Source organism: Eretmochelys imbricata, chromosome 3 (assembly GCF_965152235.1).
Source record: "Eretmochelys imbricata isolate rEreImb1 chromosome 3, rEreImb1.hap1, whole genome shotgun sequence".
Lineage (NCBI taxonomy): Eukaryota > Metazoa > Chordata > Testudines > Cheloniidae > Eretmochelys > Eretmochelys imbricata.
Genome location: NC_135574.1, coordinates 142415792 through 142433638, shown reverse-complemented (window position 1 = coordinate 142433638; position 17847 = coordinate 142415792). Strand labels below are relative to the sequence as shown.

General features: G+C 45.5%; 1 protein-coding gene across 1 annotated transcript in view; it reads left to right on the top strand.

The window, feature by feature from the left end:
- SRD5A2 (steroid 5 alpha-reductase 2) overlaps positions 1-14960 on the top strand; it is a 51775-nt gene extending 36815 nt beyond the window's left edge. The window contains exons 2-5 of the mRNA XM_077811881.1: positions 2883-3046; positions 7967-8068; positions 12965-13115; positions 14894-14960. Of these exons, the coding sequence (XP_077668007.1) occupies positions 2883-3046; positions 7967-8068; positions 12965-13115; positions 14894-14960 (484 nt within the window). The remainder of the gene's footprint in view (positions 1-2882; positions 3047-7966; positions 8069-12964; positions 13116-14893) is intronic.
- The last annotated feature ends 2887 nt before the right edge of the window (positions 14961-17847 follow it).

The following is a 17847-nucleotide window of genomic DNA, read 5'->3' as shown; positions in this document are numbered from 1 at the left end:
CTTAACCTAATCCCTCAAGTAAAGTTTTAAAACAAATGGTAAAGTGGCATTAATCACTCCAACCCCTATATACAATGTATAGTTTAAAGAAAAAAAATAAGCAAAGGGGTGAGGACAAGTGAATACACAGAGAATAAACTTCCCCCTTCACTGATGCAGTTTCTCTGCAATCCATAGCAGCACAAGTAAATTGTCCTTAGTGAACAAATCGGTCTAAGGCATGAGTGAAAGGTTTTAATTACATGAATTTTGCAAAAAAACCAATCAGACCAGGAGTGTTTCCAGGGCTCTAAATATTATTTGGATCCTAGTATAAAGATTTGTCCCCACAAATAAATAGTTCTGCACAAGAATTACGTCAAGGCACAGATACCACATTTTTAAGGTAGTCTTGAAACTCAGAACAAGGGTACCATCACAACAATGATAGGAAATAGTTTTATTCCAATGCAGATGTTTCTGTGGGTGTTTAAAAGAAAGCTTTCTGTTGTAGGTAGAAGATCTTGGGAAGTGGCTTTGGGGCATTTTTTAGCAGTACTTTGATGTACTGTATGTATGTAGTTTCAGAGTAACAGCTGTGTTAGTCGGTATTTGCAAAAAGAAAAGGCGTACTTGTGGCACCTTAGAGACTAACCAATTTATTTGAGCATAAGCATCCGAGGAAGTGAGCTGTAGCTCACGAAAGCTTATGCTCAAATAAATTGGTTAGTCTCTAAGGTGCCACAAGTACTCCTTTTCTTTTTGTATGTATGTAGATGCTTGGCTTTTGAGGAATACCCTACAGATATGGCTAGATCAGACCTCAGAGGGTGCCACCCAGACGGGCAATAATGAGGACATAAAACTATCATAAACTGATGCTTTTAGTGGAAGATGATAATACTGCTGTGGCAGGCATCCATCAGGTGCTGCTGTAACAGTCTCCCATGTAATTTTTCATAGTTTGTGAGTACGTTTTTGGTCTTGGAAGAAATGTTTATGGTAGTTTTTTAGTTTTACAGGGTTCTGTGTAGATTAGAAAGTGCTGTGTGAACAACAGGGGAGTTTGGTCTCTGCCTTGGTTTCTGATTAGAGTCAACTCTTGAGGCAGAGTTGTTCCTTGTGTGCTGTTTAACATCTTGTTTCAGGACTTTGTAAATTAAGCAAATTATACGTAGAATATGCCCAGATTCTGTTTCACTCATTTTTTTATCCAATGAGGAGCCAACTTGCAAGGCCCTGGAATTCCGCTTCCACTTGGGAGAGCGGGACACTAGTGTCAGAAGTCAACAATATTTAGCATTCATATAGTGCACTATAAACACCAATCAATTTTTACAACACTTCTATGAGGGTGGATAGAAAATGTGATCTCCATTTTATAAAGAGGGAAATCAAGGCAGAGAGGTCAATTGACTTTCTCAAGAATAACAGGAGTACTTGTGGCACCTTAGAGACTAACAAATTAATTTGAGCATAAGCTTTCATGGGCTACAGCCCACTTCATCGGATGCATGCAGTGGAAAATACAGTAGGACGATTTTATATACACAGAGAACATGAAACAATGTGTGTTACCATACACACTATAACGAGAGTGATCAGTTAAGGTGAGCTATTACCAGCAGGAGAGGGGAAGAAAAACCAAAAAACACCTTTTGTAGTGATAATCAAGATGGGCCATTTCCAGCAGTTGACAAGAACGTGTGAGGAACAGTGGGTGGGTGCGGAATAAACATGGGGAAATAGTTTTACTTTGTGTAATGACACATCCACTCCCAGTCTTTATTCAAGCCTAATTTAATAGTGTCCCAGTTTGCAAATTAATTCCAATTCAGCAGTCTCTTCTTGCAGTCTGTTTTTGAAGTTTTTTTGTTGTAATATTGCGACTTTTAGGTCTGTAATTGAGTGACCAGGGAGATTGAAGTGTTCTCCAACTGGTTTTTGAATGTTATCATTCTTGACATCTGATTTGTGTCCCTTTATTCTTTTACGTAGAGACTGTCCAGTTTGACCAATGTACATGGCAAAGGGGCATTACTGGCACATGATGGCATATATCACATTGGTAGATGTGCAGGTGAACAAGCCTCTGATAGTGTGGCTGATGTGATTAGGCCCTATGATGGTGTCCCCTGAATAGATATGTGGGCACAGTTGGCAACGGGCTTTGTTGCAAGGATAGGTTCCTGGGTTAGTGGTTCTGTGGTGTGGTGTGTGGTTGTTGGTGAGTATTTGCTTCAGGTTGGGGGGCTGTCTGTAAGCAAGGACTGGCCTGTCTCCCAAGATCTGTGAGTGTGATGGGTCGTCCTTCAGGATAGGTTGTAGATCCTTGATGATGTCTAAATGAGGCACTCCTAGCTCCCAGTCCTCTGCTCAGACAACTAGGGAATGTTGCATTTTATAGATGAGTATACATTTCTGTAATGCTACTTGTTCTCATTGGTAGTTATTTGTATTACTTATGCTAATGTAGTCTTACTTAGTTTGATCATCCAGTACATTTAGTAAGGTTTGTTTCTCTACAATACAGAAACTATTAGTAGACATATCATGAGTAGTGTAAAGATGCTCACACTGTAACATGGTAACATCCCATTAAATAGAGAGATCCATTGATTATATCACTGTATAATGTTTCTCTAAACAAAAGCTCACTGTTGTAATGATCATTATATTGTCACTAATATTTACACGGTTAGGATTTGTAAACCTGTTATAAACTTCCTAATAAAGACACAGTGGAAAAAAAAATAGTAAAAGAATTATGTTAGGGTAGTGTTAGCACACATAAGCTGAAAATGTTATTTTTTTTAAACCCAGCATTTTACCAAGATCTATTTATGTATGTGTTGATATGTGGTGTTTACTTCTGGTTTGATTGTGTTTTTTATCTACCTTAGGACGTTTATTTACTCATTCTTCACGAGAGGCAGACCTTTCCCACTGCAGATACTTCTCTTTGGCATACTATTCTGTATCTATAATGGTTTCCTTCAAGGGTACTACATGATTTACTGCGCTCAGTACCCAAAAGATTGGTTCACTGACTTCAGATTTACATCAGGTAATTACAGACTACAGGATTTCTAGTATCTACTCTCCAAGCAGTTTGTAAGCATTTTGAACTGTGTTCTAAACTTTATTGCACTTGTGAGTCAAAGTCAGTGGTGACAGGAATCAGCACAAAACCTGCCTGCTGGCCCAGATGTAAAGACTAAAAAGAACCATTTTCACAATGAAAATAGAGGAGTTAAATGTAGTAGCTTTTTGCCAAGCAGCCACCTTTGAAAACACCAGCTATTAAAGCACAGACTCAGATCATTAGCCTTGCTATATCCTTCTTGGCACCACATTAGACTTTTGTTAAGGCCTGAGGAGTTGCAAATTCCAAATGAACTTCTCAGGCCTTGTCTACACTAGGGATTCTCCCTAATTCCATCAATTGGCCATTGGAGTTGCACTGCTGCGGACAAAACAAAGCCACAAGCTCCGCTGACGCAAATTGTGGCTTTCCTTGCCCATATGAGGGGCTTGCACTGATACAGCTATACCGACGGCTGGTCACTGATGGATGAAGTCAGGGCAAATACCCTATGTAAACACGGCTTCGGAGACTAACCTCCTTCTCCACCTGAGGCACATGGAAAGTCTAAAGAACAAATTTGGTCCTGGTGTAAGTAGGTTCAACTCCACTGACTTCAGCAATGTAGTATGCAGGCTGAATTTGACCCTGGAAATTCACTGAGAGTGAGTTATTTAGCAGAGGAAGCCAGTTGATGTTGTTACTCATGTTGTGCTCAGCTCAAGGGAAGATTTTAAAAAATGTGAATACAAGAAATGATGATAAATGGGGGGCGGGTGGGGGGTTGAGCAAACCTTGCCTTATATAAAATGCCTTACTTATAACTAGGGCCCTATATATTCTGCAACATGCTGGGGATCTATGTTCTGCAGAAAGATCTCGTGACTTACTATTTGAATTGCAGTAATGCCTGGAGGCTTCAACTGAGGTCAGAGTCCCATTGTGCTAGACATTCAGAACAAACCTCGCAAAAGTTTCCCCCTGTTTACAGTCAAAATAGACAAAACAGAGTGGGGAGGCCAGAGAGGTGAAGAAACTTGCCCAGGGTCACACCACAAGTCAGCAGCAGAGCCAGCATAGGGCGAGGTGGGGGTGAGTTATATACAGTTAGTATTATACTCCCCTTTCTTGCACCTCAGCTTAACCCCTTCCTGAAAGCAAGGCCAGAGTTGTCTTTTCAGAAAGCATTACACAGTATAAAAACCCTGAATTTTGGTGTAACAGCTTCCAGTCACTTTCAGAAAAAGAAAGTACCACACAATTTGCCCGATAAACAAATATTTATATTTAATGCAAACAAAGAAAAACAGTGTAGTTGAAGTATTTAAATATTAAATATTTAAGTATTAAATATAAATGTATTGAAGTATTAAATAACTTGTAAACAAAAAGCTATTGGCTAGTAAATCTACATAAGTGTCCTTTCATACAGACTTTCACAAACTTGCTGCTATTAAAAATGTAAGGTTTTAGCATAACACCTACACTCTACTTTCACACACAAATAAACAGTCTTGTTTTCCTCCTGATCATCGTCAGAGATGATTCTCTCAGTCTATAGTGTGGTCCAAAAGGTAGCACATGTCACCTGAATTTGTTGGACCTGGAATGAAGCTTCAGAGGCTCTCCATCCCCAGATCAAATACTTCCAGCTTGTCAGCCAAACAGATATGGTCAATGGATTCTTCTAGCTAGCAGTTCTCAGTACTCTGTTAATAGAAGATAGGCTTTCCTAAGCTTGTGCGTCAGACAGGAAGATTGTGTTTGTAGCCAAGATGTTAGAGGTGCTCATGACCCAGCCCTGACAACCAACACTGACCTGCTAACTATAACGTAACTCACATGACAGTCATGCACTTAGCAGCCCAGTACACTTTCCCACAGGCCTGCTTAGATGTGGCTTATTCAGCTGAGTGGCAGTAATGTCTGTAATTGTGCCCAGCAGCCAGCAGGAGTCACTGTGATACACAATCTGCCACATACTCTGTTCCTCCTGATGAATTACAGTGGGAGAAGCAGCTGCGAGAGGAGGACCAGACAGCAGTCTTCAGGGAGAAGATGCCGGTTCCGAGAGTGCCAGGCTCCCCTAGCTTCTCACAGACAGATAACACTCTCTAGCCTCCAGCTAACCCTTCCAGATGCCCAGCCCTGCCAGACTCTCGGTGATCCCGTTTCCCCCCAAATATACCCCCTCAATTTTCCACCCAGTTATCCTCAGGCACCTGTCAGCAATTCCAGACACACCAGCGCCCATCCAGTGTCTCCAAACACCTTCCAACACTCATTAACCACCTTCCCCCAGACTTCTAGCATTGTCCAGCACCCACCTCTCCACATCCTAGATGCCCTCCAGCACTCACCCACCCATATACCCTAGCCGCCATCCTTCTGTGACCTATCCCAACTACAGCAGCCAAGTTCTGCACAACCCCATATCCGGCCCCTGTCACTGCTCAGGGCAGGGTCTGTTGATCATAAGATGAATTTTATAATCATATACAAATGATTGTCTATTATAAAAAAAAAATACCTATTTTGCTTCAGTTTTCACTAAGAAGTTAAATGGTGACCAGATACTCAACACAATTAATACTAACAAAGGAGAAGGGAATGCAAGCCAAAACAGGGAAAGAAAAGGTGAAAGAATATTTAGATAAGATAGATGTGTTCAAGTCATAGCGTTTGAGGCCAAAAGGGACAACTAGATCATCTAGTCTGACTTCCAGTATACCACGGGCCACCAACCCCACCCAGCACCCCCACACTAAGCACAACGACTGAAATTAGACCAAAGAATTACAGCCCACAGGAGACTGGACTGTTATGTGCCACATGCAGAGAATAGGAGGGATCAAGGTGCACCAGGGCCTGAGGCTCCCGCAATCACAGGGATATGGTTAAGTGAGATACACTCAGATAAGCTTGGCAAGTGACCCACACACACATGCTACAGAGGAAGGTGAAAAAACCCCACGGTCCCTGCTAATCTGACCTGGGGGGAAATTCCTTTCCGATCCCACTTATGGCAATCAAGGTACCTGCACCATAAGCTTCCTGAAACTTTGTGAGCAGCATCTATTGGGTCTACTCACCTCTGTAGGGCCTGATGAAATTCACCCTAGGTTACTTAAGGAACGAGCTGAAGCAATCTCAGAACAGTTAGCAGTTATCTTTGAGAACTCCTGAAGGAGGGCAAGGTCCCAGAGGACTGGAGCAGGGCAAACATAATACCTATCTTAAAAAAGGGAACAAGGATAACCTAGGGAATTATAGACTAATCATCCTAACTCGGATACCTGGAGAGATACTGAAACAAATTGTTAAACAATTAATTTGTATGCACCTAGAGGATAATAGGGTTATAAAGAATAGCCAGCATGGATTTGTCAAGAATAAATCATGCCAAACTAACCTAATTTTCTTCTTTGACAGGGTTACTGGCCTAGTGGATAGGGGGAAGATGTGATATACCTTGATTTTAGTAAAGCTTTTGACACAGTTCCACATGACATTCTCACAAGTAAATTAGGGAAGTGTGGTCTAGATGAAATTATATTGGGTGCACAAATGGTTGAAAAACCATATGCAAAGAGTAGTTATCAATAGTTCACTGTCAAACTGGGAGGACATATCTAGTGGGGTCCCACAGAGGTCAGTCCTGGGTCTGGTACTATTCAATATTTTCATTAGTGACTTTGATAATGGAGTGGAGAGTGTGCTTATAAATTGGGCAGATGACATCAAGCTAGGAGGGGTTGTATGCACTTGGAGGACAAGATTAGAATTCAAAATTGGAGAACTTGGTCTGAAATTGCAAATTGGAGAAATTGGTCTGAAATCGACAAGATGAATTTCAACAAAGATAAGTGCAGAGTAGTGCACTTAGGAAGGAAAAATTAAATGCACAACTACAAAATGGGGAATAACTGGGTAGGCAGTAGTAATGTAGAAGAGAATCTGGGGGTTATAGAGGAGCACAAATTGGATATGATGCAGCTCTGAAAAAGGCTAATATTCTGGGGTATATTAACAGGAGTGTCCTATGTAAGCCTGGGAGATAATTGTCTTGCTCTACTTGGCACTGGTGAGACCTCAGTTAAAGTACTCTTTAGGAAAGATGTGGGTAAATTGCAGAGTCCAGCAGAGAGCACAAAAATGATAAACAGTTTAGATAACCTATGAGGAAAGGTTTAAAAACTGGGCATGTTTAATCTTCAGAAAAGAAAACTGAGGGAGGACTTGATAACAGATTTCCAATATGTTAAAGGCTGTTTTAAAGAGGATGGCGATCAATTGTTCTCCACATCAACTGAAGGTAGGACAAGAAGTAATGGGCTTAATCTGCAGCAAGGGAGATTTAGGTTAGATAGTAGGAAAAACTTTCTAAGGGTATTTAAGGCCAGGAATAGTCTTCCAAGGTTGTGGAATCCTCATCATTGAAGGATTTTAAAAAAGATTGGACAAACACCTGTCAGGGTGGTCTAGGTCTACTTAGTGTGATGAAGATTCTGAGCCTGATGAGTCATCTGAAGTAATTTCCTGCAAATAGTAAGGTTCCAGCCAATCCACAACCAAGGGTCTAACCAAGTGACCCCAAAGCAGATATATAGACTCCTAATGAAAGCACGCTGCTCAATGTCACTATCTTGTCAGGGTTACTTCCAGTGGCATAGTGGTTCTGACAGACTGTTCCTATTCCAGCCTGTTCCTGCTCTTGCCCCAGCCTGTTCCTGCTCCAACAAGGCTAGTTGCCCAGCTGACCTGACACTTGGTCCAGCCTCAGTATAGAGGGCTGGACTTGATGACCCTCTGAGGTCCCTTTCAGCCGTACATTTCTATGATTCTGTAATTAGCCAGACCAGGAGCTATCGTGCCAATCAATATCTCATTTTCATTCTGTAGGTGTTCTTTTGTTTTTGTTTGGCATGGGAATCAATATTCACAGTGACATCCTGCTACGCCAGCTAAGGAAACCTGGAGACCATACTTACAAGATTCCACAAGGTACATTCTCCCTATGTCCCTCACCCAAAAAGAGAAGCACAACTGGATAAATAGTAGGGGGGTGAGGGAGGTTGGCAAAAGTAAAATATACATCAAAACACAAAGCTCTTAAAATTATTTGGAGCCATTAGTTCCACATGGATACTTGACTCAGATGTACCCCCCTACAGCATGAATTAATTGCAGAGGCATGGTAATCATACATCTTTGGCCTAAATTTTGCCGGGGAGAAGTGATGACGGGGAGAGAGTTCAGCAGGCCACTCCTATCCTCTGAGTCCTGAAGAACACTTTCTATGTGAACTTTGCACAGCTTGGGTTTTGGGGGGATGCCCAGCTGTGGGTTTGGAAGTGTCATAGGCTATACCTCTCTAGCGCCCCCTTGGGGCAGGGCAGGTGCTGCTCCTGTCTTGGAATTCAGGGCATCTGCCCCCTGGCAGGGGAGTTAAAGTAGTTAAAACAAAAATTCAGTCTGCTTTCACAGCCCATAAAAAAGTAGAGTCCTAGGCCTTCAAGAAATCAAAGAGAAAAGTACCAGCCCTCCTTCTTTCTGAGAGGGCCTGAGCAGCCAAGACTTTCAAGCCTTGGTCAGTAACCTCCTATTCCGGGGGGCCAGGAGTTCTGAGTTGCAGTCCTGCTCCTTCAGCGTGCTGCTGTGCATTGAGCAGGGATCCTCCCTTTTAAGAACTTGCCCATTTCCAGGCTTGCCAAGTCTCACAAGGTGCACTGTGTCGAGTCTGACTGTGCCCAGAGGATCTGCCCCAGCACATACCCTCCCCCCTTATGATGGAGGTCAGAATCCCATCATCCAAGCGTGACTCCCCCACTTCCCACAAAAGAAGTCTTCATTGCTGTGTTTCTTTCCTGCATGATGTTGTACTCTAAAAATATAGGGTTGGAGAGACAAGTATCATAGCATATACTCCTGGGGGAATTCTGCACTACTGTGCGCATGCGGAATTCATGTCACTCTGCAGAATTTCTATGCTTCCCTGCAGAAAATGATGGGGAAGCTATGGGAAACTGTATGGGGGTGGATGCCGGGCTGGGGATGCCCATGGGTGTAGTGCCACTGTCCCCCACCATTTCAACAAGCGTAGATCTGTCCAGCTGAATGAGGGTGCTGCTTGGCTCCGCTGACTCTGCAGCTGGATGCTGCCTCTTGGGCCCTAGTGCTGGTCATGCTCCCTTTCTGTGTGCTAGAGCCATCCTGTTTTCCGTACAACGAGTGCCTGCAGTGCTAATGGCAATCCCCCAGTTACCTCTTCTGTCTGCAACCTGGATGGCAGTCACGTGGAGCTTGAGCCAGGTGCCAGGATTAGGTCAGAGGTCACAGTCTCCAGTTTTCCTACTTTGTGAATAATTTCCCAGAAATATTCCCAGTCCTGACCAGTAATGACAGGGTAGTGCCAATATTTGAGGAAGGAGCTACCAGGTGGGCATCCATATGCTGACCAACAGTTAACTATAGTCATCAGCTGGGGAAGGCCATCACATCTCCATGAATGCACTGGAGGAAGATTATCTCACTTGCAATCCCTTCTACAGCAGCCAGGGGAGATTGGATCAAGGTCTGGCTACATCTGGAGTCCAACAGACCACGCACTTTTGTCCCATTAATCAATCCAAGTACTGTTATTCTGGCAGGCTCTTTCTTCCTTGCTCTGCTTTCTGTTGTCCACATCTGGGTATACTTGCACTCCATCATGGGACATTCTCTTCAGATGTGTCCCAGTCGCCTACATGAGAAAAAGATCACCATGTTGTGGTCTGAGCCCATCTTCTTGTTCAGCGATGACCCTGCTTGTTGTAGGGGTTTGGCATCTAAGTCCGTAGTAACCCCTACTCATTAGCAGGGCTGGGAATCAACTGTCCTGGTTAGATTTTATCTGGGCCCTTTCTGGCCTGTTGCTGGGACTCCCTGAGAGATTGAAGACAAGGGTATTTGTCCCTGACCAGCATGGGGTGCCTTTCACCTGTCCAGGCTTCACATCAGGCTGGGTCAGTGTCTAAGCCCTAGGTTGTCCCCTTCCATCTGTTCTCTGGGGGTTCCATAGCAGCAAAAAAGTTTTCCATCATTTGTATCACCGTTGTTAATGACCTTGGCGGATGCCTCAGTACCCACTCCCATACCTGAGTGAGGAATATTTGTATGAACCGCTGGACAAGTACTCCAGTTCTCTCCTCCGACTGTAACCACTACCAGCAATGGTCCTTCAGTTTTTGGGCCATCACCTGTGACTGGACTCCTTTGGGACATGTTTGCGTACAGAAGTGGTCGAGGAGCATTTCTTTGCTGATACAGAGAAAGTCCAGAATGGCAGACTTAATCAGTGTGTAATCCCAAACCAGAGCCGTCCCTTGGGTATGGTGAATCGGGGCAACAACCTCAGGCCCCGTGCTTTGGGAAGCTCCACAGGTGGGCGGCCGGGGAGGTGAGGTGGGAGGCAGGTGGCGAGCAGGGTGAGGAGGTGAACAGGAGATGGGCAGGCAGGTGGGGGGGGCAAGGAGGAGTCACGCTATGAGAACCTCCCCCTCCCCCCCCCAGTGCCTCCTGCCCACCGGCGGACCCCGCTGATCAGCACCTCCCCCTCCCTCTCAGCACCTACCGTGGATCAGATGTTTCACTGCATCAGGAAGTGCTGGCAGGGAGAGGAGAGAAGTGACGGTGTAGCACGCTCACGGGAGGGGGCAGAACTGGGCGGGGAAGGGACAGGGGCGGGAAGAGGCAGGGCAGGGGTAGGAAGAAGCAGGAAGGGGGTGGGGTTTTGGGGGAGGGGTGGAGTGGGCGTGGGGCCTGGGCGGAGTCAGGGGGAGCACCCCCTGGCATATTAGAAACTTGGTGCCTATGTCCCATGCCCTGCACCCCACTAGGGACGGCCCTATCCTAAGCAGCCACGGGGTCAAGCCCTCAGCAGGCTGTGTCAGTCAGGTAGGGGGCGAATACAAGGGCCAAGTGCTCTGGAGGCCTGTTCCTGGTCCTGCTTGAAAGTGGTCAAGAAAACCCCAGGGTCATATTTTAAAACACAAATCAGAAAAAGAATTCAGATTTAAGTCATAACTCTAACATTATAATAAGCTTTTACATTAAATCAGGGGTAGGCAACCTATGGCACGTGTGCCAAAGGCGGCCCATGAGCTGATTTTCAGTGGCACTCACACTGCCCGGGTCCTGGCCACCGGTCTGGGGGGCTCTGCATTTTAATTTAATTTTAAATGAACCTTCTTAAACATTTTAAAAACCTTATTTACTTTACATATAGCAATAGTTTAGTTATATATTATAGACTTATAGAAAGAGACCTTCTAAAAATGTTAAAATGTATTACTGGCACACAAAACCTTAAATTAGAATAAATAAATGAAGACTCGGCACACCACTTCTGAAAGGTTGCCGACCCCTGCATTAAATGTTACTTTAGTGTAAATCTTTTAAAACACGAATCAGGCCCCATCTTAGTCAGCTTCACTGGCCGCTGGATCCCTGGCTGCCCGGGCCACCTGTTGCCCCACAAGTAACTGTTGTACCAGGTTTTGTTGCAGGTCTTTCTGCTGGGTCGCCATCTCGGATAGCAGCTGCTGTTGTTGGGTTGTCTGGAGCTGTTGTTGCGTGGCCCATTGCAACAGTTGCTGCTGAAACTCCCGTTGCTGGGTTGACGGCTCTGGCTGGCTCCATGTCAGCCACTTGCACTTGCTCTGGATCCATGCTACGTGGGTTCTTTGTCTCTCATGTGCACAGGCTTCAAATCTCCCTCTAATTTACCCTTATGTCAGGGTTGGGACATAAGCATTCTCCACTGCTATACCTCTGTCACTACACCTAGGCCTTCAGGAAAACAAAGAGGGGAAAAAAAAGAAAGAAGTACTAACATTCCTCCTTTCTGAGGGGCCCTCAGTAGCCTAGACTCTCAAGCTGTATTCTTGGTCAGCAGCCCCCTGCTTCCAAGGCTCAGGGAAACTCTGAGTTGCAGTCCTGCTCTTTCAGAGCGCCATCCTGCACTGAGCAGCAATCAAGCAGCACAGGTGTGCTGGGTTGATGCTGATTGTGCCCAGAGGAATGCTTTAACTCCTTTCTGACTGGCATGTGGAAATGACCCACCACAGGGCAAAAGAGCTGAAGACTTCTGTGTCATGCTCCCCTGCCTATGGCATGTTCCCCTGATGAATCTGTGGCATGTCGTGTAAAAATTGCCCTGACCAATATTCTGGATCTATGTTTTGCCATTGCCAAACCTGGTCATCAACCCCTCTCCTGCTCCATCTTCTGTCCTCTTTAGAGAGAAGTGATTTGGGAGTGTCTTGTCCTTGAGAGAGAAGTGGTCTGAGCTCAATATGGCGATCTAGGATCTTTCTGGTTCTAATTCTGATCTTGACTCTGACTCCTTCTGTTGGCTTGTTGCCTCTGGTAACCTCTTTCTGCCTCAGTTACTAATTTACCCTAACATGGGTTTGGTGAGTAGCAATGGACTCTAGCTCCAAAATATATCCAGAATTTGAGCTCCCCGAAGTTTATAGATTCATAGATTTTTAAGGCCAGAAGAGACCATTCAATCATTTAGATTGACCATCTGAATAACACAGGCCCTATTCCACCAAGTTTGATCTGTGAAATAGGTTCAGCCCTGTCTCTAGCTGTGAGAATTGATGATTGTAAAGTGGTTTAAAGTCTGTGGACTTATTTCTCCTCTCACTTGTGCCAGTTTTACTTTAGTATAATTCTACTGGCTTTGGAATTATTCATTGATTTACATGGGTTCAGTGGGAGGAAAATCAAGCCTTCTAAATGTGAAAAGTGTGACTTACAGTCCCCACCCTGCAATGTTTTGTTGTTGACTTGAAATGAGGGTAATTAGTTTTCACTCTTCTTATATGCACTTGTGACTTTTTTTGAATGCAGGGGGACTGTTCACATATGTATCTGGAGCTAATTTCTTTGGTGAGATAGTGGAATGGTTTGGCTATGCCACAGCAACCTGGTCCTTACCAGCCTTTGCATTTGCACTTTTTACACTGTGCTTCATTGGGCCACGTGCTTATCACCATCACAGGTATCAAAACCAAGATTGCTTCATGCTCACCTACAGTTGCATAATCCCTGGGATGGGGGAGGATTCAAGATAAAATTGAAATGCTCAGTACTGTATATGGAAGCAGAAATGCCTCATTATTCAATGAAAAGAACACTTAATGTGGGGACATCAGGAAAAAACTTGATGTGGTGGTGTTTAGCAAGTGGAGTTTTCAGTTGATTCCCTATTACATTTTCTAGAGCAGGGGTGGGCAAACTACGGCCCGCGGGACTGTCCTGCCCGGCCCTTGAGCTCCCAGCCCCTCCCCTGCTGTTCCCCCTTCTCTGCAGTGATGCAGCAGCGCAGGCAGTGTGGCTTGCTCCCGCCCACCTCCAAGGCTTTCAAATAAGCCTGTCCCACCGCTCTGAGCGGCCTGGTAAAGGTAAGGGGACGGAGGGAGGGCAGGAGGTCCCAGGGGGCAGTCAGGGGACAGGGGGCGGTTGGATGGGGCAGAGGTTCGGGGGGGGCAGTCAGGAGACAGGGAGCGGGGTGGCAGTTGGATAGGGGGTGGGGTCTGGGGGGGGGGCAGTTAGGGATGGGGGTCCTGGAAGGGGGTGGTCAGGGGACAAGGAGTGGGGAAGGGATGGATGGGTCAGGGGTCCCAGAGGGCCTGTCAGGGGGTTGGGGGGTGGATAGGGGTCGGGGCAGTCAGGGGACAGGGAGCAGGGGGGGTTGGATAGGGTGTGGGTCCCCGGGGAGGCAGTTAGGGGCAGGGGGTCCCAGGAGGGGGCGGTCAGGAGACAAGGAGCAGGGGGGGTTGGATGAGTCGGGGGTTCTGAGGGGGGCAGTCAGGGGGCGGAAAGGGGGAGGGGGAGGATAGGGGGCGGGGGCCAAGCTGTTTGGGGAGGCACAGCCTTCCCTACCCAGCCCTCCATACTGTTTCGCAACCCCGATGTGGCCCTCGGGCCAAAAAGTTTGTCCACCCTATTCTAGAGCCTCCATTTTTAAAAGTTACTTATGGTTTGAGGTACATTGATTTTTGGGGGCCCAACTTGAAGCACCTTAATGGGGCCTGATTTTTAGAAAGTATTGACCATCCATCCTCTGAAAATCAGACCTCATTAATGTGGCTTATGTAGCCAACACTGAAATGGAAGAAAGTGTTCCATCAACAAAGGTAACAGCCTCTATTGCTGAGCATTCCTACAAGCCTCTTGAACTTCCATGAGGCAGCAGTCAAGGAAAGTGCTTTAGTCCAGGAGCAGTTCTTAGCTACCATAGTGATCCATACCTGGACATTTTAGGGTGAAATAAGGACAGCAGTAAACTGTAACTCCAAAATAGTCAATGGGCCTGACTGTCATTTACATTAAACCCCTTTACACAGCTCTGGCAATGTAAAGGAGCTTAAAATGACTGTAAGCTACATTACATCTCCCACTCACGTTAAAGGCCCCTTTTGGCTGCCACAGCAGTGTAAAGAGGCTATAGTGTAAATGTGAATCAGATCCTAGCAATTTACTTTGGATTGACACGGGTGTGAATAAGAGTGGGATTTTGCCCTGAGAGCTACAAAAGATATTCAAGAAGAATTCAGATTTAAGTCATAACTTCAACGTTATATTAAGTTTTGATATTTAATGTTACTTTTGTGTAAATCTTTTAAAATGTCTCTTTTGTGCAGTTACTGAAATTGGTTACAAAGTGAGGCATTTTTGAAGGGGATTTCAGGATGGAAGAAGATTAAGCTTTATTAAAGCAATAAGTGAAGTTTTCTGGGCATACATGCAGGTTCACTCTCATTTATTGTCTTTCAGGTACTATCTCAGGATGTTTACAGACTATCCAAAGTCCAGGAAAGCCCTGATTCCTTTCATTTTTTAAAGTCTGAAAATAAGGACTCCTTTGGTTTTTAGGGGTTTTTTACACAGCCTAATTTTAAACTGGGGTTTCACGGTAAAAAACTTGTGTAACATGATATTGTTGGTTTAAATGATCAATAATGTAATTCCGAACTAACACTCTTGTGTTTAACTACAGTATGTACCACAGATAACTTTATTTGGCGACACTGACATAGCTGAATGTGCAAAGGGAGCCCTGCCAAACAATGGGCATGATTGTCAATGGAGTTACACCAATGTAAAACTGATGTAACCCTACTGATGTCAATGGAGTTACACTGGTTTAACACTGGTGTATGAGAGTTGAAAATCAGGCCCAATATCTGAGTTACCTCTTTAAACAATAACTTTTCTATGGCTAGACTACTAATATTTCACCATCAGGGATCATTATGTTGTTTATTAAAGCATTCACAGCTACCTCAGGATTTTTGACTTGAAAATCCAGATTCTCTTCAGACATGTAAATTGCTATTCTTACAAAGACCAGAGGTGCTGAAAGTAGGACAAAAATAAAAACCACATAAGACATCTTCTAGTGAATGAAGATGTTCTCTGATGCCAGTAGTTAATTTTGTCCGAGGAGAACATTGTCAGATATTCTCCATCTTCTGAACTGACGCAGGAACATTTTTGAATTTCCACAGAAGCCCAGTGTGTCTCCTGCTAATTTCAGAAGGTAGTAAGGAATTTTTCCAAAGGTTTCACCAGTTCCAATAGGAACACAATTCCCAAAAGACCCTGATATTGTTAGTTACTTATTAGACCATAACATAGATCACAATAATTATCCCAGTAGATGGGGAAGACAAAGGTCAGACTCCCACAGACTACACACATTATGTGCCTCTGAAACTTGCCTTTGGATTGATTGTATTCAATTTTATACACAGTACAATAAAGTCTATGTAAAACAGTGAGCTGTCACAGTCTGTAACTGCTTTTTATAGGAATAGTGTTGGGGGTGCCACCAGAGCCAGTGCAGGATATTTTGCGCCCTCGGTGAAACTTCCACCTTGCACCCCGGAGAGCTGCAGTAGCAAAGGGAGTGCTCAGAACCGCGCAGTGCAGCCTCCCCGGAAAACTTTGCTCCGCCAGGGAGCCGGGAGGTGAAGGGGGAGAGGGGTCGCGGGGAGAGGCAGTGGTGGCTAGTGCTTGTGCTGTTGATGACACATAAATCACCAAATTCAAATGTCACCATGGTGAGGAGCCCAGGCAGGCAATCTCTCTCTCACACACACCTCTCTCTCCCAGGAAGATTGCAGCCACAGCAGCAGCAAGGCCGGTCTGGATGCGAAGCGGGATCGGATGAAGCACAGCGCCCTGGCAGAGAGAGGGGAAGCCCGTGGCGAGGTGCAGGGACCTCAGCAACTCGCTCGCTTTGGAGAGGCTCTTCCCCGCACGTTGGAGAGCTCCAGGCTGGGGGTGGACAGAAGCGCCACCGGAATGGAGAGAAGCAGAGCGCCAGGGAGAGGGGAAGCGGGGGGACGGATGGACAGAGGCGCACCCTGGAGGGTCAGCCTTGCGCGTTCCACCTCTCCCCTTCCAACCCTGTGTTCCCTGTCCCCTCTGTCATCTCCCCCCTTTCCTGCATCACTGTGTCTCCTTCCCTCCTCCTCCTCTCCAGCGTTTTCCTCCCTCCCCAGAGACAAGGGAAGTGCCTGGGAAATGCAACCGAGGCAGGTCGCCGGAGAGCCAGCCCCACTTGCCCATGAGAAGATGTGCCCTGCCTCAGGTCCAGGGCACAGGCTTGTGATAAAATGCGAGCAGCCATGCCTTGCCGTGGACATCTCCCCGGCAGAGAGAGGCTGGAAGTTTCCCATGGGGGCGATTCCCAAGCCCTCTGATTCCGGCTCCTCTATTTATTTGCCCCAGGAAGAGGTTTTCCCTGGCAGGAGAAAGGAACAAAGATGAACCCTCCTTGCATGCACGGCTGGGTTGCCATGAGGCAACCTGCACACAGAATGGGCCAGAGCTGCCCAATGTAGCGTGTGGAAGAGACAGAGTGCGAGGGAGACCCGGGTACGGGGGAAGGCGGCTTGGGAAAAGGACTGAACTGCGCCCCATCCCATTTTGGATGAAGCAAAAAACAATTTTGGGGCACTGTGTTTTGGCGCCTCCAAATCTTGGCGCCCTAGGCGGCCACCTAGTTTGCCTAATGGTTACACTGGCCCTGGCAACAGGGGATGGATCATTTGATGATTACTTGTTCTGTTCATTCCCTCTGGGGCACTTGGCACTGGCCTCTGTCGGAAGACAGGATAGTGGGCTAGATGGACCTTTGGTCTGACCCAGTATGGCCATTCTTATGTTCTTAACAAGGGCTCTTTGTGAGAAAAACACTGAAGAGCATCTCAGTACCACAACCTCTCCCTCCCCCCAAGCTTTTAGAGGTGGCATGTGTAACAATGCTGGTTCTGGTAGGACCCAACTGAGAGTGCCAATTCAGGACAAATTGCTTTAAGCAGGGCAGTTACAGCCCAAGGCTGGAGTTTTTCCATCTCTAAGGCAAACCAAACCAGCCAGACAGATTGGACTTTTGTTTTACCCCACTGCCACTACAGGACCTTGGTTGCAACAATGATCTATGGGATCTACAGTCCCAGATTATGTCAATAATGTCACAGCATGGGTACATATTATGGTTGCAGACTATCCCTAAACAACCATAAAGATTTGAAACCAAATACCCTTCTCTCTTTGTTTTAACTCCTTTTGTTTTGCCAGCTTTATATGTAAATAGAACTAACACAAATGTCTTTTTCTGGTAAGCGATTTTAATAATTATTTTGGGGGGCCCATTGTTTTCTTCCTCTTTTTCAATAAATGTTTTATTTTAGGTTCTTCCCAATATTCACATTTTTTGC